The following is a 27,248-nucleotide window of genomic DNA, read 5'->3' on the forward strand; positions in this document are numbered from 1 at the left end:
GTGTAGCTGCTCTCCCATCTCTGGACCATTATGTTCCTTTAGTCACCTCTTACGACATCCACGGTAAAGGAAGGGGTGGCTTATTCTGTGCCGGGACCACACGAAAATTGTGATTGTGTAGTATATAGTATATGCAAATAATAATTATCTTCCTAATACTAAGCTTGCCAAGTGACTTGGTATATTGTTTATTGTTATAATAACAATATTATTATAATAACAATTTAGTCTGTTACTTATTAGCCTTGATAATATTATAAATATGAAAGTGAGTTTGATTGTTCATCTTTTAACGATTTCACATCTTAATTAATTAGAATGAAATTTGGTATACCGTACTATATCAGATATTGAAGGGCATAAGCTACTTTTTATTCCAGTTAGTAAACATGTCTCGGTCAAGCAGACGAAGTTGCGGATCAGAGCTAGTTCTTAATAATTTGTTTTTAATAATAACATAAATTTGTGGTAATACTAAGAAATTATCATGTCATAAAATAAAAATTTTCCATATCATTATGTTAATTAGGTTTTAGTTCTATCTATCTATAAATGGTGAGTGCATACCTCCTTGTAAAAGGTTGCTATGCGACTATTTGGTCAGCTACTGTAGACAAGTGTGTAGACAATGTGAATTATTAATAGAATACCTGATTGCAACATTAAATCACCACCTGCACGGAAGTGCTTGAGCTATTATTATTTTATACTACCTATAGGTACCTACACCTAAGGATGGCGTATCGACCTGACAACTGGTGTATTGAATCGTGATATGAGATTATATCCGTTAGCCACGTCAGGCACATTCGTGCATAACGAAGGTGGCCTAGAAACTCTTGTTTTTATAGGGCGACACTCTCATGTCAAGTCAAAGATTTTTTTGTAGTACTGAAAATATTATAAAGAAAATTTTACTCCGCAAGAAAAATATAAATTTTTGTGACCAAATTCACCGATCGAGTGAAAGACGAGATGTCTTGTCGATTCAATTTATTGAGCATATTTGGATTTATGGCCATGTGATTCCGTCATAGAATAGGCCACCCCTTCCTTTCCTGTGGGTGTCGTAAGAGGCGATTAAGGGAGGGCGAGGGATGGGTAGCAGCGTCCTTTTTAAAACGTCTCTAAAGCTTAACAGCGGTTGCCAATTCGCCTGCCAAGCGTAGCAACTACTGGCAAAACACCCCAAGGGAGAGGCTTATGTTCAGCAGTGGGCAGTTAAAGGCTGATATAATTATGATGATTTGGATTTAGCATGCATTGATTTACAAGTAAGTATATTTTGTTCTACCACAAGCGAGAGTTAACTCCGCAAAGAAAAATGCGATGAAAAGATTTTTTTGTATTTGTATAAACTTTAAATTTAATTTTATATATTTATATTTAACTTATACATTAACTCAAGGTTAATTTATATAGTGGTTTAATACATTTTCTGTTCTTTTGGCTTTTAGTTTCCTTTGCTTATTCTGTAGGAACCTGGTATAAAAATATTTCCAAAAAAAAAAAATTGCAAAATGGGTATTCAGGATTCTAATACATATGATGATGTCCATACCTCTCTCCTAGCAAGGCCGTTGATGACGACACCCACGAATTCTCCTTTCTCATCGACAGCTGCAACTGATATTCCCTGGCTGATGGAGCTCATTGAATACTCTTCTAATTCTATGCATCGTGACTCTGGTGTCTCTAGCAAATTTACTGCCAAGTTCATAGGTTCGTCAAGGAAGAAAAAACTGTAGACAAAAATAATAAAGTCAATATGAGTTATATTATTACGCCTAATATAATAATTGAAAATAGATAAAAAATTAAAACAATTGGACATATTTTTTACACGGTTTACTTCACATAAATATTTATTCAAAAAATAATTTTGGAAACTGAACAAAATACGCTAGTAGAGTAAAATAAAGTAGCGTAAAGTTATTTAAGAGTCGAAAGCATAGCCATGCAAACACAACTGCTTCACGGTAGATACACGAATGGGACAGAGGTACCCAAGCAATCGATTTTTGTACAAAGTCTCCCTCTGGTTAATTTAAGTATATTAATTTTTTTGCGTGATTCTCAGTTATTCTTATTAATAGATAGACGTTTTTCAAAACCTCAATACTTATGTAATCCGTATACAAATAATGTTACTGGCCATGATTTTAAATATTTATGTATAATTAAAACTTCGTTAACATTTTAATTGTAGTGTATTTAGCACTTGACAATAATTAATTACTAATAATTTTCAATATAATATTGTGCTTAGATATAAAACAGAATTCTTATTGACGTTTTCATAATTCTATATTCTGATATGAATTATAATAAGTTTTGCATGCATTTGAAATAATAATTATACGAAATTGCTGCATTGTATCAGATAAGGTTTTACCAGTAATTTAATTTAATAAATGTAAACGGTTTTAATTTATAATTAAATGTTTGTTTGACATGATAATTAAATAGTAATAAACATCTGTCTGTAGACACCTGATTATTGGTTATTTATTCACAGGTACTTTATAAACTTATATAAAGACCTAGATACACGTGGCAACTCCTTCTTGACTTTGCTATGATAGATGCTACTTGAAGTTTTCTGTGTACATTTTCGACAAAATCAGTACATTTCGTTTTTTTTTTAATGGATGAAAATAGTGGTAACCCTGCTGCTCTATTGAGATACGCTAGCGGTGCACCAGTATAATGAAGGAGAATAAAGTCAGATCGGTTGGCTCATCGTGATATCAGGAATTAATGATTTTGGGGGGAGGGGACTGTGTAATGTTCCCTAGTAAGATATGATTGTAGCATCGAAAGGGTAGAAGGGATTGTTAGCAATGGGGACTAGAGTCCCTATTGCTAGCAATATACAAGTACCATATCAGGGCGACCTCCACGTAATTCCCCTTAGAAACCATCATGGTCAATTCTTAGTGAATTCGTCACAATAAGACAACTGATCTACCTTTATCAGCTATTACCTCGCACTGGTGCAACGTCAGCGTACATAACCAATAGTACAGGCGGTATTATCGGCGGTAGGCGGCAGGTGTATCTAGTACACTGCGTACTAGATACACATTTTTTTTAATGGGTAATAAAGAAATGACAACCCCGACAGCGTTAGAGGTATACGCTGGCGGGGCACCAGTGAGGGATGATAGGTGACGATAAAAACAGGTCAGTTATAACCCATCGTGACGAATTGCACTAGAATTAACCACGATGGTTTCCAGGGTGAACCGCGTGGAGGTCGAATGGATCAGTTAGACCCCATTACTAACAATCCCTTTCCCCCTAGTACGCAGTATTAGATCTAATGAGTTGCAGGTCAGTTGACATGTGTGCAGTAGGACTATATATTTTTTAATAACCTTTGTTTGCACTATATCGTCTATATTAATTAATAAGGCACAATTTAAATAGAACATACTCTATGGAAAAACAGTCATTTTAAAGTATCGAATCTAAGAGTTAGAAGCCAATAGTCTGGATTGGTTAAAATCATGGTTGTCTCCTGATAGTACGTTATACTATATTTATGGTTGTCACAGGACACTCTTTGCTACCTATAGTATCTCTCAAATCACTAGAACACAGACTTTTCAGAATCTTATTCCTTAGGAATACCAAAGCATGAGGGATACTATGGGCGTCATAATTTACTATGCGATAGCTAGGACTACGATACTGTTTATGTCTTTAGGCGATAATTACTATTTTACATCCGGCAGACTGTCAGCTTATTTGCCATTACTTGTTGTATAAACATATTTAAATATCGAAGTATGCTGTTGCCGTAATTCTAAAATTTACTCTCATTAATTGTTTTATAATAAAGAATATTATACTCACTTTCTGAGGAACTGGAGAGCTGCATCGGTGTCTTCGGAAGTAATTCTGCGGATAGTATATGATGGCTGGGCCATCTTCCGAGGACGTAAGCCGAGCTCAGCCAGCTGAGCTGGTAGCTCGTCCCCGAGCTGAAAAAAAATAAAATTTAATAAATTTATTTTTGATATTTGTATGGGACTGAAATAAAAGAATCCTAAATTTTTTAAATAAAATATTTATCAATATTGCAACCAAATTACTGATGATCCAATTTAGAAGTTTTTTTTAGTTTGAAGTTGAATGTAGTAAGGAACCCCGATTATAATTTTTATTATGGAATCAATACAATTAAATTTAGCGTAGACTGTATATATACTATACAGTCAACGCTAAATTTAATTGTATTGATTCCATAATAAAAACATATAATATATAAACATAACATATTTAAGGACATATCCTTAAATATGTTGCAAAGAGTCAGCGGAAGCAGAGGCTTCAGAATCATTTCGTTAGACAGTTTATAAGGAAGATCTACTTTCAGATGTGGACAATAATGATATCAACCGGGCGTCATGTAATCCAAATATTATACATTTTTAATAAAAAGATTTTTAAGAACACAAAAATAATAAAATCAAACCTGAGCCAAATCACAATCACGAGCTAACTTCTTAAAGTTTCACATACAAAAGGTAATGTAAAATTCTAAAATTAGTAATCTTCGGCTGTCTTACAGAGTTACACTTAAAATATTTAAATGTTTTGTCTTCTCCTATTTCGTTATCGATGTTGTGATTCATGCATGGAACTAATTATGCCATGGTCATGGTAGATTATTTGTCTTTTGTTTTTCAGCTCGCGTTTGAATATAGAGATGTGATGCCTCAGTCTGATGTCACGGCACAAATGAACTAAATTGAATTTCTTGTCACGTCATGCCTGTAACGCGACACTGAAGGGCTATATGACACTTACGGAGAACAATACTAATTTATTATATTAATTGTCACCGCAGTGTTATTAAATATCTTGTTTTTAGTTGTATATGACTGGATAGTGTGTTACGCTTCTTTTGCAATTTTATAGTTGGTCAGCATTTTTTGCAGCTACTGGGTACTTACGATATATTAAATAAAATATTTTATAGTATCTCTTATGCCTTCTAGTAGCATAATATAAAAGATTTCGTTTTTTGTATGTGTATTTGCGTGTAACGGTTCCCAAAAACTATTTGCCTGATTTAAAATATTGCTGTAGAAAGCGAGAGACATAGGCTATATATGTGTTATTTTTGAAAAATTAGAGATTTGTACGAAAATTTTAAGAATACAACCCAAAGTATTAATTATATCTTTGATTTTTTTTATTTATAGAATAATGGTAGGATAAATTACTAAGTTTTCTATATGTAATATAATTTGTATTATTTACGCCCTGTTTAAAATATTTTAAAAAATTAATAGATAGATATATTTATTAACTTAATGTACAGAATCCTCAAGGATGGTAAAAACTCGAAGAGTGAAAGAGACATTATATGTTACTATTTAAATTTTTCACATATTTTTAGGAAAAATAGGTCCAGTATTAAATAAAAGCGTCGGCATTTTACTCATTATGATTTCAAAAGGGTACATTGAAAAAGAGCATTTAGACAATAAATTAAAATTTTCAAATACCCTCACCACTATGAAAATTATATTAGGACTGGAGTTAGACTTCTATTTTCATTTCATAGTTTTAAATATCTATGTAAGTACCATTAGCACATTTGTCTTATACCTAGGTATTGTAGGTTTGTCTGTGGACATTTTACATGGCATTCAGATCCAGTCGTGTTCTGTTACCTTGAAGTTAACTATTGGAAATTGTCTCAAAGCTTTGTCTTGTCCTTTCAATGCATTAAACTGGATATGCAAAATAGAGTCTTTCAGAAATCCACCATATTGTGTTAACATTTGTGTTTAAATTATTCTTTTTGCATAATGTTATCTACGCCACAGATAATATAAAATTATACCAGTATTAGTAGGTACCCACATTAAAAATGTGTTGCATAAAAAAAAAATTCCAACACTGAGTAATTAAAGCATTTATTAATAAAATAATAATTAACATAAGATTTAGCTACACGAAATATACAGTATTCAATCATAATAAAATTAATATAATATTAATTATCAAAATCGTAAACGAGTTGACAATTAATTATGTTATTTATTTATTTAATTTACACTTTATTTCACCATTTATAAAATAATAAATACATTTAATTTTAATGGAAAGTGATACAAAAGGCGGCCTTATCGCTAAGCAATGTCTTTCAAACAACCTTTGGGTAGAGGACATTGAAAAGAAAAAAAACATGTGTGTGACACAAAAATATACAAGAATTGAGAACGTCTTCATTTCAGAACAATGGTTCAGAACATAGATTAGATAATGTTATTTTTTTTTATTTCGTTCCGTATGGTCCAGGCATAGAATAGGCCACCCCTTCCTTTGGGTGTTGTAAGAGACGACTAACGGAGGGCGACTTAAGGGCAGCAGCGTCCCTTTTAAAACATCTACAAAGCCTAACTGCGGTTGTTAATCCACCTGCCAAGCGTGGCAACTACTGGCAAAATCCCCCAAGGGGGAGGCTCATGTTCAGCAGTGGACAATTAAAGGCTGATATAATATTTTTTATAAATATTTATTCCTGACTTATAAGTTATAAACATATGTCGTGAGATATGTTTACTGACCTCAATTAAAAACTAACTATACTATTCTCCATCCCATATAATACGTGTACACCAAAGTTCATACTTTTTTTTATACCACTGAGGTGGCAAACAAGCATACGACCCACCTGATGGTAAGTGGTTACCGTAGCCTATGAACACCTGTAATACCAGAGGTATTACGCGTGCGTTGCGATCCTGAAGAAACCTCTTTACTGATTGGTTAAGCCGTTAAGGCACTATCAACTATCAAACGAACAAACTATCTTTTATATTTATGATATTAGTAAGAATTTTATGTAATATTACGCGATTTTCTTAGTCAAGTTTGAACCTATTGTTCATGATTCTTTTAATCCATACTATGTTTTTTCTTTTAACCTATTGATTTCCTATATTGATTTATTCAATATTCAAATATTTGCTTTGGGGGGAAAGGGATTGTTAGCAATAGAGTTTGACAGCCCCATTGCTAGCAATATGCCTTATTAGGTCGACTTCCACGTGGTTCCCCCTGAAAACCATCGTGAACAATTCTTGTTGGAGTCGTCACGATGGGCTAACTGACCTACTTCATCCTCACCTATCATCCTTCACTGGTGCCCCGCCGGTGTATACCGATAGCGTGGGTGGGGTTACCATTCCATTATTATCCATTAAAAAAAATTGATTTTTTTTTAAACAAAAACCTTCAATTGTAATAAATTCTACTCTTAAAATAGTACAAAAAGTTAGTAGCTTATAAATTACTACCTATATATTGATACCTATTGGTATCAATTTATGTACTTATGTAAATATCGAATCCGTTTCTACAAGTATCTGTTAGTATTGCAGATTGATTTCAATTCCATTAAATGTATATTTAATCACGACTGCCATATTTTGTTCGTGTAATAATTATAAATATGTCTACTCGGACATAAGGATGCCTTTTAAATACCACTCAATTAATTTTATTGTTTGTTAAATATTTATTTAACATAGCATACCATATCAGCCGTTAACTGTCCTCTGTTAAAAATAGGCCTCCACCATAAGAAGGGAATATTATTTTAAATTTTTAGACAATTAAAACTTTTGGATTTATCCCGGCAATAAAAATATAAATATGAAAGTTTGTAAAGGTTTTTTTTTTTTTATACAACGTAGAATGGCAAACAAGTTGACGGCCCACCTGATGGAATGTGGTAACCGTCGCCTATAGACATGAACGGTGCCATGGACATAACAGAGTATACTGTTTCGCCCATGATACCTCCCATGCGTTACCATTCCTGAGGACTCAGATGTTATACCTCTGTACCCTGTAAATTCACGCCATATCCCACCCTTCATACCGAAACACAGCCATGCAAACACAACTGCTTCACGGTAGAAACACGAATGGGACAGAGGTACCTAAGCAATCGACTTTTGTACAAAGTCTCCCTCTGGTAAAAGGTGTTTCGATAACTGTCACTCAGTCACGCTAAAATGAAGATTGGTACATGGGGAGGTTATATCCTTTTTTTATAACACAGGGAGCAAACGAGCGTGCGGCTTACCTGATGGTAAGTGACAACCGCCACCCATGATCACGCAAAACACCAGAGGCATTGCAATTGTGCTATCGGCCTTTTAAAAAGGAATATGCACTTTTCTTGAAGGTTATGATGTATATGCTATATTATTATATATATATTCCTAATTTAACATATAGCTTATGTACTGACTCATGCGAATAAAGCCGCGGGAAACAGCTAGTTATTGTATAACTTCGTGTCTGGTTTCTGATAGTAGATACGGTTTATGCGTCACAAATGAACAATGCAAATTAATAGCTTTAAATTATCATACCCGAGTTGGCTGGTTATCACCGTTAATCGAGTTTATGTGTTGTAGAATACAGGATTTATCATAAATAGCCACGCTTGAGGAATAATTATTTATTTGCGTTTAAACAATATTAATTATTGGCTAGAACAAATATTATGGTGAGAATGCGCCGTTAGCGCAGGCGGGGTTACTATTCCATTATCATATATTAAAAAAATACTATCTTTAACTTTTAAATATTTTATTTTCTTATAAGTTCAATTTATTACTCATAGGTAATATTATATGGAATTTCATATAATTACGTATAATACGCAATACAACGGAAACAAGCAATATTATGTTCTTTAATCACGAGTAAATGTTTTATGTATGCAGAAATTCATAAGATATCTACTACTAGCTATTTACGTCGGTATTATTCCAAGAAATTTCAGTTAGGAAATGTATGCATGGTTGTTCTGTTTGGTAGGAAAGGCTTAGTAGTATATAATAATTAGTACTATATAAATAGTAGATGTATTGAATGGGTGATAAATACACTATATACATATATATATATATATATATATATAGAAATAAATAAATATATATATATAAAATTTTATAACTAATAAATACATAAATAAATACGTGTGATTTTCGATAACATTCGATGATTGACCAGTTCTTCAGTATGACGATTCAATAATCAAATATATATATATATATATATAATTGTGCACCCAATAAGGATGAATTCAAGTTACTTGATCCAATGTGGCGAATTCACTAGGAATTTATGACGATAGTTTTTATAGGTGAACTTCAGGAGGTGGACCTATTATATTGCTAGCAATAGGGATTATCAATCTAATTACAAACACTTCTTTCCCGCCTAATAGATAATATTAGTTGCTATATTATGTTGCCTGATCTTATCTCAGAAATATGAGTATGTAGGTACCTACACTACTGTCTGCCTGTTAGTCTGAGGACTCCAATTACAAACATATCACTAGACATACAAAAAAAATATGAAAGATTGTTACAAGTAACCGTTACGTTTCATCAGAATTCATCTGATTTGGTTTGGCTCGCAATTGTTATCACTAAATGATTTTTTTTTAAATTTGATACACAGATTCATTATTTATTGTAAATTAAAATTATAAAAAGAAATAAAAACTTTATGTTTGTCATAGATAAAGTTAAAAAGTACTCAATTGAAAAACTAAAAGGATAGCAAGAGATATAGTAAAACATACCAAGAAGTAAAGGCTTCTTGATATAATTTTTTTTCTCTATCCATCCTGAATAAAACGTAGTATAAATATAGGCGATTATATTAGACATAAAGATAATTTTGTATATATCTTTTACACAATAGTTAATATATAATATACTTATTTGATTAACTTATATGATAAACAATATAACAGTAATAAATATATCTATCTTAGGTACATAAGTTATTTGTCCTAGATACTGTAACATATCCATTATTTATGGACTCTGTATTATTATATGACGTTTAAACATTCGATAAAGCAAGGATTCAGGAAATCAATAACTAAAACAATGCCTTAACTAACCATATAAAGGACATAACATTCATTACTAGGAATAGGAAGTAGTCGATCACCATTGGTAGTACCTGTAGACTAGTTTGATTAAATGATACATATAAAATCCGTTTTTATATACTCGGCAAAAACATATCAGAGGGAGACATTTTACAAAAGTCGATTGCTTGGGTAGCTCTGTCCCATTCGTGTTTCTACCGTTAAGCAGTTGTGTTTGCATGGTTGTGTTTCGGTTTGAAGGGTGGGATATGGCATGAATTTACAGGGTACAGAGGAATAACACCCAAGTCCTCAGGAATGGCACCGCATGGGGGTTATCATGGGCGAAACAGTATACTCTGTTATGTTCGTAGTACTGCTCATGTCTATAGGCGACGATTACCACTTTCCATCAGATGGGCCGTCAGCTTGTTTGCCATTCTAAGTCGTATAAAAAAAAATCATAAATAAAGAGATATTCCTATCAAATTTAATATTTATTTTAAAATTAGATTTTTATCTGCTTATTTGTACGCGTTGACTTTAGAAGTAGGAAAGTTAATGAAATAAACCATTTCTGGATGAGATAAAAAATACACTAGATTTAAAGTAATACTTTCAAACATATAACTGTAAAAATCGCATCCAATTTGGTGCAGTTATGGTGCAATGATTGCAAGAACAAACATACATAAAGCCAGATAAAATTTGTGAAAAAATATTATTTTATCTATTGATCTTATTAAGACCTCACCTTTTAATTATTCTTAAAAATCTCTCATGTACAGATATTGTCTAGTTACAATTTTATTATATTAATAAGATTTGAATCCATACTAATATATTATAAATATCTGTCTATCTTTCTGTATGTTTGTTCGGGCATCACTTCAAAACTACTGTACCAAATTAGTTGTAGTTTTCACAGTTGTGATTCTTGAAGGTTTAACTTAAAATATGGTGTATGTTGCATCTTTTTACGCCATTTAGAAGATATTCACTTGGTTTTCCTAATTCTGAATAACAAGCGTATGAAACAGTGGGCAAAAGCTAGTGTAAAATAATTAAAATTACGAGTGCCTGCTTCAACGTAAATGTACAAAGATCTCTCGTCAAGAGTTTCCTACTCCTTTTCTCTCGTGAAATGACATTCTCGAAAGCGGAGTGATTAAAGAGAATGTTTAAATTGGATCTAAGCTTTAGTTGATTAAACTTAAAAGGATATTTGAACTTCGAGTTTGACTTCTTAAATTATTGAGATACCTTCATGTGAAATTGACAGTAAATTATATTTTAATCTTTATTTTAAAAATGTAATTACTGGTTTTAATAAGCTGGTTTCTTTTTTTGGTTTTATATATAAATAAAAGCTAGAATCGATTTAATTTTAAAATTTCTTGGTAAAACATTATAAAGGAAGAGATTCTTAATTGTTTTCTTTTTAGTATTATTTGTATGTTCCTTAAGTGATTTTTTTCTTAAACACAATAACATATAATTGTAAAATTGATGAAGATCGATTTAGATGATTCTTTTGTAATTAACAGGGTTTACATCCGTGTAAATCCGTTTAAATATTTCTGTTAAATAAAATCTAAAATTATTGCGAGATCTCTTCACAAACTTTTCTTATCATTACGAATATTGTAAACGTGAAAGTGAGTTTGTTTGTTTATCTATTTATTTGTTACTTGTTGGTGCTTTAAGGACTCTACTGATCATCATAAAATTTGGCAAATACTATTCGATTATTTATTCTAATTATTCATATATATACATTTCAGTTACGCGAATGAAGTCACAGGTAAAAGAGAATTTTACTTATTGTGATCGGATAGATTATTAAGTATGTTATTTGAGAGATGACTTAAGAGCCTTTGAGATGAGCCCAAGAGTGCACAATATTGAAACCTTCAAGAAAAAAGCATATTTCTTCCTAAAAGGCCCACCATAGGCACTCACAATATTGTGAGTGCCTATGGGCAGCGGTAATCATCTACTATTAGGTGAGCTACATGTTCGTTTGCCCCATTATGTTATTAAAAAGTCAGGTGCATGCAGAAAACGAGATGGAAGAGTAAGAAAGAATAATTTTGGCTATTTCGTTCTCTATACCTAACCTTGTAAGGGGGGAGGAAAGGGATTGTTAGTAATAGAGGCTGAGAATTCCATTGCTAGCAATATACCCAACCAGGGCGGCCTCCTCACGGTTCTCCCTGGAAACTACATGGTTAATTCCTGATGCATTCATCATAATGGGCTAACTGGCCTGTTTTCATTCTCATCTATCACCCTTCACTGATGCTCCGTCAGCGTATCCCGTTAACGCAGGCGGGGTTGCCATACCATTGTCACCCATAAAAAAAACCTTGTAAGGGATTGGTGTAAATATAGATAGATATGTCGAATATAAATGCAAATCTATTATATATTTAATTGGCCTTGATAAAAATCGTATAGTACGCTTTGAATTCTGAATGAATTTGTAATGGATACATTTTGCGTACCTACCTACCTAATTGAATATTTATTATGTAAATTATCAATTACAATAATTAAATAATATGTCAACCTTGGTGGTGTACTAGTTGAACACATTACAACTATTCTGATAGTTGCAGGATCGATCCCCGCACCAGCCCGCATTCTGTATTCATAGAGTAGAAACTTGTTATTATTTTATACAATTTATATGTTGCTACTTAATAAAATTTTACTATATGGATATAGCTATATTTCGCGGTTTCGCCCGCGGAGTTTACTAAACTAAAACTTATAAAGTAACCTGTGTGCTAGAACAGATTGTAACTTACTCGATCCAAATTATAATTCAATTATCGTTCAGTAGTTTTTGCGTGAAAGAGTGACAAATATCCATCCATTCTTACAAATTTTCACATTTGTCAAATAAATAGGATATATAATTATAAAATTAGAGTGTTAGTATACGTCTGCATTTCCAACGTAAAATATTTACAAGTAACGTATTATGTATCTTATGTCAAAAGCTTTATTAAATTTGGAACTAAGTTGTTATTCTCTTAGTGTCTTATATGTTTGATCTACTTTTTGTTTTGACAATCAACAAAAAAAAAAATTCATTGTTTTTGTCTACCCTAATGGGAGACAGGCGTGATAGATGTATGTAAAAAAAAAATACAAAATTGCATAGCACCTATTGTATTTTGAAATATTTTGAAATATATTATTATTTAGTATATATATATATATATATACTAAATAATAATAAATGTAATAAATGTGTAATGTAATAAGTACATACATAAACAAACACATACACAATGTACAAACGAATCGAATATTTCTGATTTTTTATATGAATTAATTTTACTTAGTCTGCTTAAATACAGCTACGTATTTTATATTGAATTAATAAACTAACCGGTATAAAAATAAAACGCATAAAATATGTGTCAGTATAAAACGTCATTGTATGTTAATTTTGTTACTTGCAAGGCCGTTATAGCGAAAGGCGATCATCGAACTTAAAACCTTGGTATTGAACGTGAACGAGGTCCTCTCACTGAGCCTTCGGAGTATTATCTGCGTATCTTATATTAAGTATAATCTTTTTAACCTTAACATTAAATAAAGGAATATTTTTGAACCTTTTATTCAGCGCTCTCTAGTTCTAAACTAAGCAGAGCTAGAACTATGGAAATTTACAATTGATGGATTTTTTTTTTTTCATTAATACATATATATTGGTCGTGTAGTCCCGGCATAGAATAGGCCACCCCTTTCTTTCTCGTGGCTGTCGTAAGAGGCGACTAAGGGAATGCGAGGGATGGGCAGCAGCGTTCCTTTTAAAACATCTCCAAAGCCTAACTGTGGTTGTCAATCCACTTGCCAAGCGTGGCAACTACTGGCAAAACCTTTAAGGGAGAGGCTTATGTTCAACAGTAGACAGTTATAGACTGATATGATGATGATGATACATATTATACATAAAAGACAGCTGGAGAGTCTCACGAATAGAATTTTTTATATTGTGCGGGTATCGAATCCGCGACCGTTGGAAGCGTATGTTAAACCGATATCATCAGTCGTTAAATAAACGTTGCATTTGTAGAATTATAAAAGGTACATCGGATGTCTTTATAGTTGCGTTTTTAACCTTCTCTAATGCACGACTTTTTTAAGAAAATTTTCGTAACTCATTATTATTGTAACATGATAGGAATAATATTTTGCAACTAATTATAGTCCGATAGTGCTGGTTGGTCGCATCTTTTATAGTTGTTTATTAATACTTAAGTAGATCACTGATTTTATGTCTTGTTTTGTAAATTAAATAGTTGAATTAAAATCAATAAAATTGTATTTAATTTAAAATTTAAATAGGCAATTTATCAATAAAACTAATTCCCCACGGTATGTAGCTCTGTTGTCAACATAAAAAAACCACTGAATTACTATTAAAACTATATCTTGTGTTATTTGTTTAATGAGATTACATTGATTGATTGAGCTCAAATTTGCATGTATTTTATTCAAGTAAACTATTTACGGTTCAGTTCCAAATTCAATTTCAGTTGAGAAGAACGGGTAAGAAACTCAGTTATTGCTATTTTCAAACAAAGTTGAGTTTACAAAAAAGACAATATATATCACAAACTTCATATATACTTAAAAACTACAATAAATTGCAGTATTCTTGATTAGACCAGTTCGTAAAAAAACATTCACGAGTATGACGAATAAGCCAGCCATCGTTGTGTTCAACCATATTATAGCTCAATAACCCGGATTACCACGCCGCCTTCAGTCTGGACATTGTAGTGAGCATGACTTCTTTCAAGATACTGGACTATATCAAAAATATTGACATCAAATTGAATGCCACAATCAGTATACCCACTCATAACAAATATAAAATGGTATATATATTTACAGTATTCAATAATTGGAAAGTCTAGTTCAAATTCAGAGTAAGAAAAAATGCGACCACTAGGGAGTTATAGACTTCAAAAAACATTAATTTAAAGTAATTTACTCGTAATAATAAACTGAAATTTTAACATTTTGGAATTTTTAAAGTTTTAACTTCTAAAATCATCATCGCTGTTGGGACAGTTATTCTGTTAGCTAATGTTTCGATTTATGTTTTTATTTGTACATTTATAATCATTGATAATCATAATTAAAACTGGAATGTAATCTATCTTAAATAAAAAAAATAAAAAAAACACGATGTCCGTCATATAAAAACTTATAGTCAAGGTCATAAATGTTTGATATATTATTACAAATAATAAAGTATTAAATATATATTATTAAATTAATAAATATGTATGTGTGCAGTATCTATTGTATACATACTCATTTAATTACCCAACTAAGGTAATAAATATAATTTTGTACAAAAAAATTATAAATCTAGCTCTACCTGCAATTTTGCGTGCGTATAACTATTTTTTTCTGACATCCTAGCGTACCCATTTTTTATTCGATAATAACGTATTGTTGCATATTTGTACAAAACACGAAAAAATAATTAATACACGTCACGACTGTTTAATTACTTTAAACTGGTCCTAATTATTACATAAAACAAAGCATATCGATTGCTAATCGGAACGGCGTTTAAAAAATACATATACAATCTATCTAGATATTTATTGTGCACTAGTTTTTTGCTCGCTACTTCATACATGTGGATTTCAGAAGTAGGAAAATCAATTGAATAGATCACTTCCAGATCGCGTATCGAGTATCAACATATTTATTGATTGATTATTGATTTTAAGTTAGATCTTCAGAAATACAACAGTGGAAATTGTATTCAATTTAGTGTAGTAGTTTTTGTGTGATGCCGAAACATACAGATAGACAGATCAAATTATTGTTTTGGCTTCTATGACTCCTATTTAAAATCTATGTAGTTTTTTTTAACATATTCCATATACAGACGTAGTCTAGTTACAACTTAATGATATAAGTAAGATAAGGTAATTATATATTGTGGTTTTAAACGTCGGTCGGTAGGTATTGAGATAACTAAGCGCTTTATCATAGACAATTTAAAATCGTAACTTACGTTAGTTATTAATTATAGAATAAGCCACCCCTTCCTTTTCTGTGGGTGTCGTAAGAGGCGACATTAATGGTCGAGAAATGGGCAGCAGCGTCTCTCTTAAATTTCATCTCTCAAAGCTTAACTGCGGTTGCCAACCTGCCTGTCAAACGTGGCAACTACTGGCAAATTATATAAATGTATATATTTATACACATTACATATGCCTACAGGGCGGTTTTAATGCCTGATGGCATTCTCTACTAGTCTACTCTCGTTGTTTAGCGTAACGAATACGCTAAATAGGGAGAGTAAATGGCTGTGCATTGTACTAATAAAATCAATATAAAGTATATAAGATATCTTTGTACAAGTATGAACCTATAGACCGATTTTGATTATTGTTTTTTATCTAAAGGGTATTGGTGTCGGTTTTATCAAGATTGAAGTCCGGTTTTTGCGGAACAAAATTTTAAATTACGTACGTAAACAAACAGAGGAGAGAAGAAAATAAACGTTTCACGGAAACATTGTTATATTTGTAAACGGAACTAAATTCCTACATCCTTATGTCAAGGACTTTGCCTGGAGCTTGTGACTATTAATGTAGCCTAGTACCTCATATCCTATCTGTTACCATATCAAGAATACATTGTTTCGAATTTTGCGAAACACACCTCGTTTGGTCACGTATTTTATTTACATATAAATAACACATTTTATAATAATACCTAATTTAATTTTGTAATTTCAATGTAGTAAAATCATAACTGTAAGAAGTTGTTTATGTATTTATATAAAAAAGCTGACCCCGCAAACTTCGTTTTTCTCCTACCGCCATCTACCGGGATATTTTTTTTCTTATCTGGATAAAAAAAAAAAATATATATATATATATATACATATATATTAAGAACGAAGAAGAGGCCACTACAACAAAGAAGACACCACGCCGGCATACACAGACCACCAGTGTATGCCGGCTCAAGAACCCAGCGACCTGGAGGTAGTTGCCTCCGGAGATGCAGCAGGGGTAGAGGGGTTTACCCCGAGGCCCCTACCTCGCCCGCCTACACAACAAGGCGGGCAAGAAGACCTGATTGATTGAAAAACTATCCTATCTCTAAAGTTGGAGCTAACAATACACGCTGACAAAGTTTTATTGAAATCGGTTGAGCGATTTAGGGGATTAGAGTGAATGGAGTTAAGTGTGAATAAATATCGCGACACGGGACTTTTATATGTTACGATATTGGATCCCAAACTTTTAATGTGATAATATGAAAGAAATATCCATTTACATATTCATCAGATTTTAGGTACTTATAAAGACGTCCACGTAACTCTCCTTTATACGACAGTTATGTAAAAGAAAGCATATACGGTATGTAATTCGCATTGTTTTTGCAATAATAATGGGAAAAGATGTGAAAGCTAATAATAATGTGGTAACATTTTAACGATTCCAGTTACTTATATTAAGTGGAATTTAATTTAAAAAGATCTTTTGATATTTTTAATACACCTTTGGCATTTTGGGTGGGATGGATTAGTCGAAACTTTATAATCCAAGCATTTTTAAGTGGTCCTTAAAAAAATTTTACTTTCATATAGTTTTCTGAAAGCCATTAGGGTCATGCTTCAGAATCGACCCCGTTATTTTTTGCCTATTTATAAAAAAAAATCTATTTTACTCACAGTCTGTATTATACCTGTAACATTTTATTAACGTTCCACTGCTGGCCATGAGTCTCGATATAGTCAACTCAAAGGGCAGAGGAGAATTGAAGCCTACTATTATCATATTAGCCAAGTAGCTTAACCAGGTTTTGACGAGTATTCAGTTTTTTACACTGATAAATTTTTGTTTCCCTAGTCCTAGTGTTTCTAAAAATTTTCTCATAATCTTAAAAATATCAAAAGTACATAATGTAAGTATACTTATGTACCAGTGTCCTTACACTTGGCATTTACACCTGTTAACATAACACTAATTGATCGACTATAACAATCAGTCTTGTTTTTTGTGCTCGTTTGGATAGATACCTACATGATTAATCATATCTACATTGACAGTCAGCGTACGGAGTCAAGCGATTGTTATCTTCATTGTCTCTGTTCAATTACAGCTTTAAATCATCTTTTACAGTATAGTCATTAAATTGCGTCTATCCATATTAATCAAAGATACACCTTTTTACACAACGATAACTGTCGACCTATCATATATTTACTCATTTATTATTCATATATTTTTAATGAAATAACATTATCAGTAGAATATTTAAGTTTGAAATTTGTAAATAAAAGAACGAGTTCTAGCGGGCTTACTTTAATAATTATTGGGGTAAAAAGATACGAAATCAGAAAATTATTTCTTTAATCGTTAGACATTAAAATGAAAATAAATAAATGATATTTATTTATTTATAGGATCGCCAACATAAGATACAGCGAAATATTTCAATACAAAACACTAATAGATCAGGTCTAATTGTTCTTACATTTAGAGTCAAACATAGCATGCTTTGTGTTTGAGGAACATTAATAAATGGAATTAAATTAGAACATGTTAATTAATTAATAAAAAATATTAATAAAATGCACAAATGACGAAAATTATTATTATATAATCACAACAATAATCTTCAATGGGGTAGTCAGAGACTTTTATCAACTAATACCGTTGTGAAAAATGTATAATATCAAGCGACATGCCAATATCGATGTAAATAAAAATCAATTGTAAAATGTATGACAACGTATCACTTCAGAACGACTGCACCTATTAAGCGATTTTTTTTGTTGAGTTTGTAGTTGTCAGGTTGAGATTTGTATGAAAGAAAATGTTAAAAGAATCGTACGGAAATGTAAAAAAAATAGTACACCAGTACGAAATCAGAGATGGCAGCTAGTTTTCAGAAAAAACAGTGGAATATCTATGGTGATTGTAAAGCTTTATAGGTGATGGTATAAGAATAGTGGACTCTTTTTTTACTTAACTTAAAGCTTAACTGCGGTTGCCAAACCATTTGCCAAGCGTGGCAACTACTGGCAAAACTGCCCATGCGTTGGCCTGTGTTCAGCAAAGGACACTTAACAGCTGATGTGATGATGATATTGAAATAGGAGGAAACAATACACATTTACAAAATCCTGTTAGAATCAGTCGACCGATTTCAGGAATCAGCGTGAATTTACAGCGTGACATGGGATAATAAGTAAATATTTGTTATTTCTATATATTAATGTGGGTACTTATTTAATAGTATTAGGATAGAAAGTGTGTTTTTTTTAATACTACGAAGATGACAAAGAAGTAAAATAGTAGCCCTGATAGTAAAAATATAATCGAATACAGATTATATAATAGAAATATATTCATATTTTTTCGAGCTTGGACGCTGTTGTTTGTTGTTGTATTGTTTTTATGATTGTTTAAACACGTAAATACTTTCTTATATTGTATCTTAAAAAGTTTTCAGTAAGTACTTAGACTAAATTAAAATATATACGTAATTGAATATTCTTTAGTTATATGTATTTCTCTGAAACAGATTTATCAGTAACTTATTATTTTTAAGAGCAAAAATAATTAATGCTATTGATATTTTTTTATCTATGCAATATTTTTTGATTAATGAGTACCTAAACTTAATATATTTCGGAATTTTTTGCTGTAATTATTAATAACACGGTCGTGTTTAATTAATACCAACTTAGAGGTAGTAAAATAATTTATGGCTTAATTACTTCATGTCACATTATATTTATTTATTATAGTTACTCAAGAGTTACTCATTATTATGACAAATTTTGACATCAATTACAATATAATGTGTTCAAGTTCTTATTCAATTAATTAACTTGTAAGGAAAGGGATCTTGCATTTATTTATCATCATTGTAAAAATTCTTTATTGAATTAATTATTTATTGTGTTGTTTAAACATTCCTTACCGTATACTTATCAATCCTTGCATTTTCGTGCTCGAAATGTCCTTTCTCCTTCAAATTCACTACATTCCTTCCACTAGTAACAGCCATATTGTAAAAAAAAAGTTGAAATTAAGAAACAATTAGATCTGTCACTTTTCGCGCGTAAACTCTGATGTGTTCGCAAAAGGCTCTCCCGCGTTCCTCGATGGGATCGCAACGAGATTCCAAGTTTGAATGGTTGCGAAATAGCTCGCTTCATTTTATATAAAAGCTGTGTGCACGGAGATACGTACGCGCCCCCGCGCTCCTATTCCTTTCATTATTCGCCTATGGAGCCAGTGAGCGTGCTCTAGTTTCAATTACTATTTTGAATAAGTACTCATGCAAACTGAAATATTTCATTTTTTGTGCATTCATACTCTGAACATCTTTTTTTTTTTCTGATGGCCTTAGTGGTGTAGCGGTTTAGCTCTTTGCGTCTCGTATATTGGATATCTCGGAATATGTTAGACATAGACTAATTAGCACAGTGGTTTATCGGTATTCTTACAATTATGATAATATTGCCTAGTATCAAACTGAAGACTATCGAAGTTTTGTGTCGGGTTAGTAGACCACTAGGTCGCGATGAAGATTGAACTCAAATAATTAAACATCGTGGTACATTTTGCTCTTATTTTGCTATGTAAAAAGTGGCATAAATTGTAAAGACAATCACTTGATTTAGATCATGTGTTTAAAGATTTTGCTTAACAATAAATGCTTCTATATTATGCTTCGCAAAAAAAAAATGGTGGCTTCAATAGTCACAAACAAGTCAGAAAGAATACATATTCTAAAAAGAATTATCCAAATCGGTTTAGTATAGACGACGACATATATATATATACAATCGCTGAAGTCTTTTAAAGCAGGTATCATAAAATTTTATTCTGAAAATCCCTCTTCATTGAGCCAATTGTGAATATATGTATTTGTTATGTATATATGTATGTGTATGTATGAGTGTATATATGTATATGTATGTGTGTGTGTATGTATGTATATATATATGTATTTATGTGTGTAAGTTTTTATTTATTTATGTATTAATGTTATATTATTATTCATATACTTTTATTATTTACATATGAAGGTGTATACAGCTGTTTTTATTGTATTATATATTCAATTTTTTACTGGGTATTATTTAGTTTATCTTTAATTGTACGGTTATTACCCTTATATATTCTACAGTTTTCTTTCAGCTTCTCAAAGGTTGACTGTAAGAAATCCCTTTATGGGATAAGTCCGCCATTGTATATTAAATCATTTACCAGTTTTAATCTGAGTTATGAACAATAAAGATTTTACAATACAATATATTATATGCTGGTTATATTTTTCAACTAATTTAACTATCGGAACTAGTCTAATTCTTGGTCAATTCATCACGATAGGTTAACTGATCTGACTTTATCTTTACTTATTTATCATCATTAACGTATACTCTGCTAGCATAAACCAATAAAACAGAGGGCCTACCATGAAATTGTTTTCTGTAATTTTGGGGCCGAACAAAACACTAATTTCATATAAAAATTACATATAATATGGTGTATATTATATGTAAGTTTAAAGATATTAAAAATGTTAAAATATCGTTCTTTTGGATATTTATAGTAGGATTTTTGACGAAAGAAAAGTTAAGTAAAAATACTGGACTGATTTTGGTAAATATAAAAACACGAAATTGAAATCTAAAATTAAGAAAACAGACAGCTAAATTGTGTTTTCATTAAAATTGGTTGGCAGGTTTTGACGAGACATACTCGATGCCTGTTTATTTGCCACTTAATTAATGAATAAGTTTAATTTAAATATATAAAGTATGTCGTAGACTTATCTTACAAATTACAGGAGCAAATATGTGTGTAAAATATGCGGTTTAAAAAGTGAATATATACTGTATCTCATATAAATTCTCCTCAATAGTGTTAGCAAATTATAATCCAAGTATAATGTAGAGATAATCTAACCATTATGTACCTATTTATACCGTAAAAAAGTCAAATTAAAGAGCAATAAGGTTATATAAAAAATAATCCCTGTACAAAGAGATTGTTATAGACTCAATAAATGTACTATCTAAGATAATAAACAAGAGAGACAAGTGTGAGTAGAAGTCGAACCTGGACGGTTCTAAATTGATTTACTCTAAAAGTTCCAACCGCCCGGACTTTAATATTGGCCAACTTTGGCCAAATATATTATACCAATTTTCGGTAACAAATGATAATAATTGTAATAGAATGATCAGTATCGTTTAAATATGTAATTTTGTTACACATTAAACCTTTAGTTCAAAAAGTGATTATAGCCAAAAAAAAATTGCCATGAAATTCGACTGTTTCTCTTTCATAAATTATTTAAAGCATTAGCACTTTTATTAAAATATTTTATTTACACATTAGTATAAGTATTAGTATTTTACTCGATCGGGAATTCCGTCATGGTTAAAATCTTTGGAATTAATCTAAAATTGTGATATAAACCTAAACACAAAGAAAAGTATTTTTTTGGTCATGAACGCTTTATAATCCAAACGGTCTTGCCCGTCGTTGTTGGAGGACGTATCTACACGTCAGTGCAATGATGAGTTTACTCGTCACCGGATAGCAATGTTTAAATATGAAAAGACGAGTTAACTCGTCACCAGTTAGCCGCTGTTATTTACAATAGTGCCGGCTTGGCCCATTGGGCCTAAATTTCAGGTTATGGAATGAGCTCCCTGCCGAGGTTTTCCCGAGAGACTACAGCATGGGGTTCTTCAAAAGGGGGTAAAGAGGTTTCTTCAGGGTCGGCAACGCGCGCGTAATACCTCTGGTATTGCAGGCGTTCATAGGCTACGGTAACCGCTTACCATCAGGTGGGCCGTATGCTTGTTTGCCACCTCAGTGGTATAAAAAAAAAATAAATTTAGTGACGCGCAGGCGGCAGCCGTAAGGGGTTGTGGATGAACCCGCTGTCTGTCGTCACCAGTCAGTGACGTCACCAAAGTGTTAAATAAATATATATTAGTCCCTGATTTGACATATTTCTATTTCTAATTTCTAAAAGTAAGACTTCGTTCAAATTCGTTTCATAATTTAAGTACGATGTTACTGACATAGTGAGTAACGAACATTCAAACGTCTTTATACATATATTTCCAAATACAGCATCAAAATATATAAAGACATATACAGTATTAGTATAAATACGTCACGTAACATACATAAAAAAAATAAAATAATACAAGTGAATTCAGAACTTGACATTTTTAAAGTAAATTGAAAACTCTTTTGTATGTATTTAGGCAATTAAAACTCATAAGATACTGCGTGTTTTTGTGGCTATGAAACTATACAACAAATAAATACGTTCGCATCATTGAAATTTCAATACATACCTTTATTTACTTTTACATCATATGCTCGTATTTACGATATCTGGCTATTATATCACTAGTGTTGGCTTGTGCTAATCATAAACCTTTAAGACTAAATCTTTTATAGTATCTAGTATATTAAGTTGTAAATATACTAAAGAACTCGTGTATATTTTGTCAGTAAATTTGAATAAAACTCGTTAATTACTTTTCGTAGTTCTTTTTTTTAAGATAGAAAGACTTGCTCTTATTTTAGATAGATTTTACTTCGTAAAAAAAAATAACAATTTTAATCGTGATAAAAATACGGGGCTAATACAGGAGTTTATTTTATTGATTGCCAAAAATGAAAAGGACATAAGCTACTGTTGTATTATGTTGTAAAATCTTTATTGTACATAATTCAAATTAAGCACTAATAAATGATTTAATATACAATATATTATACTGTTAATTCTGGTTAAAAAATACTTCGTGATTGAAGTTGTAGAAGTAAAAACTATTTCTTCTATATTTTTTTGATCCTCATCATCATATCAGCCGTTCTGTCCAATACTTGTAAATTAGAAATCCTAAAATATCTAATTTACAAATATTTCCTGTTTACAATATTTTTAATAATAACTTACAATATTATTGTTTTGACTTTAACAATTTTATTGGGTTTTCTACTACCATTATCCACACAAATATACACAAAGTTGCAAGTAAAAGTTAGTAAGGCATCTATATATACTCGTATCATCTATATATATAAAGAAAAATATCGAATATGAAACATAGTAGGTTAAATACCTACTTACATTTTATCAGTACATGTCGCGCTAAGCAATAATCACTCGCACACAGTAACAGTCGAGTTCAAGATTCAAGTGCACATAATTGCGTTATAATTGTCGTTAGTATAATTAATACTGTGTTTATATCAGTTTAACAAAGATAAAATCGAGTTCTGAGCAACCAATATCATTCTGCACCGAAAAAAAATTCTTTATTGCACTTGTAAGTTACATATAAAATAATGTATTTATAAATGTTGTGAGCAAGAGTGGACTTATCTCTGATAGAGATCTCTTCCAGTCAACCCAATGCAGTGAGAAAGAATATCAAATGGGCAGCTGAAGTGCTACAACTATTTATACATAAACAAATATATAGTTAAAAAATAAATAAATACATATACTATAAATAAATATAATACCTACGTATTTATATAATAAATGTGCAAATAAATTAATATAGTTTTTACATTAATATAGCGATTGTTATAATAAATAACCGAGTATAAGACTACAATTCCTGTATTATATAGAGTGAAAAAATAAATAACAATCAACAAAATTACAAAAAAAAGTTCAAAATTTGGTGAAGATATCACATAATAACATTATGCGATCACGGGGCCACCACTTTCCCATGGGTGTCGTAAGAGACGATCAAGGGACACCTTTCAAGCATGGTAACTACTGGAAAAATCTCCTCAATGGTAAACTGCTATAAGGAATGGCTCCGTTCCTTATGGCAGGTAACAATCTATGGGGGAGGCCTATGTTCAACAGTGGACAGATAATGGCTGATATGATAATGATATATAATAAATTAATGTACTGTACCAGAGGGAGACTTTGTACAAAAGTCGATTGCTTGGGTACCTCTGTCCCATTCGTGTTTCTACCGTGAAACAGTTGTGTTTGCATGACTGTGTTTCAGTTTGAAGGGTGGGATATGGCGTGAATTTACAGGGTACATAGGAATAACGTCTGAGTCCTCAGGAATGGCAACGCATGGGGTGTATCATGGGCGAAACAGTATACTCTGTTATGTCCATGGTACTGCTCATGTCTATAGGCGACGGTTGCCACTTTCCATCAAGTGGGCCGTCAGCTTGTTTGCCACTCTAAGTTGTATAAATTAAAATTAAAATAAAAACTGTCATTAATAACATAAATAATATGTGCGTAGTCACTTTCAAATAATAGGTTTTTTCGTATCCGTTCAACGAAGAATTAATGATTCATCGGAGTTTCCTTTAATTGTTGAAACCTTCGGCTCGTGGCAAATTTTAAGATTTCAGGACAAAGTACTAAACGAGTCATTTTATAATTTTACTGTTTAAAAACTTTCAGTGGGTCATCATCATTATCCTGTCAACCATTAACTGTTCACTGCTAATATGTACATAGGCCTCATCCATAAGAGGGATTTCGCCAGTAGTTCCGACGCTTTGCAGGCGAGTTTTTTTTTAATGGATGATAATAGAAAGTAACCCTGCCTGCGCAGGTGGAAAGGGATTGTTAGTAATGGAGACTGAGAATCCCATTGCTAGCAATATACTCAACCAGGTCGACCTCCTCGCGGTTCCCCCTGGAAACTATGATGGTTATTTACTGATGAATTCATCATGATGGGCTAACTGGCTTGTTTTCATTCTCATCTATCACCCTTCACTGGTGCTCCGCTAGCGTATCCCGTTAGCGCAGGCGGGGTTACCATACCATTTTTACTCATCAAAAAAAACCCTGCCTGCATTATCGGTATACACTAGCGGGGCACCAGTAAGAGATAATTGGTGAGGATGAAAAGGTAGGTCAGTTAGCCTATCGTGACGAATTAAACGATAAATTAGTCATGATGGTTTCCAGGGAAATCGCGTGGAAGTCGACCTGATAAGGTATTTTGATAGCGATGGAGACTAACTTCCCCATTACTAATAATCCCTTTCCCTCCGTAGGCAAGGTGGCAACCGCAGTTTTAAGAGAAACGCTGCTGCTCATCCTTCGATCATTAAGTTCCTTTAGTTGCCTCTTACAACGCCCACGGGAAAGGATGGGCGAAATTTCCAATAGGTACATAATAACTTTGATCCATTTTTTTGACAAACGAAAATCGCACAAGCTCATAAAAATAAATCTAACCTTAGTAGTGGGGGAAAGGGGTTGTTAGTAATGGGGTCAAATAGCCCCATTACTAGTAATATATCCTGTTAGGTCAATCTTCATGTGGTTTCCCTTGGAAACCATCGTGATAAATTCTATGGTATCTCCCACTGGTGCCCCGCCAGCGTATACCGATAGCGCAAACGGGGTTACCATATCATTATCACCCATAAAAAAAAAACTTAGTAGTTACCAAGAAATTAAAAAAATCCTTTTATTTTATGAACACATCTCGTATGCTAAGGACTTTTATACAAAATCTTTTTCTAGTAAGTTGATTAATTGGGTTTTTAAGGATTCTGTATATAAATCGTTTGATGGCTTAATATCAGTATAAAAATAATAAAAGACTGTAAGTAGGTAGTCATTTTATATTATTTCCTTTAATAAAGCGACATTCTATTTAATAAATATACACGCACTATTTATTAGTTAATTTATTTAATTTTTATTGACCACATAACAAAAAAAATTTTTGGTCCGAAAGGCGGACTTAATGCTATATAACATTCTAATACTACCATATTATTTAGTACGTACGAAATCGATCCAACCGTTCCTAAGTGAGGCAAATAGTATTTCTTTTTTATTTATATAAATTTAATGACCAACTAAGTAAGTATGAATGTCAAATATATCAACAGTATGTCTGTACAGATACGTATAGAAAACCACAAAATAATTTGAATTCACCATTAATTATAAGTCACCTTTGTTGTAACATGACGACCGATTCCCCGTAAAGGATTTAATGGTAGGAACATTATGAAGTGGAGAAATACTACAAGAAAACGAGATAAAAATGTTATATGATCGAGTATTAAAATTTTTTATCACTGACATAATAATTAAAAAAATTATGAAGATGTTTATTTGTTCATGGCAAAACGGATTTTAGTAAAATGTGGTAAATAAATCTTCTTCGCCATTCGATATTCGATAAACAAAAGAAAATATTGGACTGATTGTTGACTATATTAAATGAAAGCAGAGTTTT

At 31.8% G+C, this 27,248-nt stretch overlaps 1 protein-coding gene across 3 annotated transcripts in view; it reads right to left on the bottom strand.

Annotated features, from left to right (window-relative positions):
- The window catches only part of LOC113512995 (arylalkylamine N-acetyltransferase 1-like), a 52,402-nt gene that overhangs the window by 12,416 nt on the left and 12,738 nt on the right, over positions 1-27,248 (bottom strand). Inside the window, exons 1-3 of one of the 3 annotated variants that reach the window (XM_052893626.1) lie at positions 19,928-20,155; positions 3,862-3,989; positions 1,562-1,742 (exon numbers count right to left, since the gene is read on the bottom strand). In XM_052893626.1, the coding sequence (XP_052749586.1) occupies positions 1,562-1,742; positions 3,862-3,989; positions 19,928-20,014 (396 nt within the window). In that variant the 5' untranslated portion in view covers positions 20,015-20,155. Of the gene's footprint in view, positions 1-1,561; positions 1,743-3,861; positions 3,990-4,483; positions 4,719-19,927; positions 20,156-27,248 lie in introns of those variants that run through there. The other 2 variants (XM_052893628.1, XM_052893627.1) reach the window with 2 other exon arrangements.

The sequence above is a fragment of the Galleria mellonella genome, unplaced genomic scaffold (assembly GCF_026898425.1).
Source record: "Galleria mellonella isolate WM207_F2 unplaced genomic scaffold, CSIRO_AGI_GalMel_v1 utg182, whole genome shotgun sequence".
NCBI lineage: Eukaryota > Metazoa > Arthropoda > Insecta > Lepidoptera > Pyralidae > Galleria > Galleria mellonella.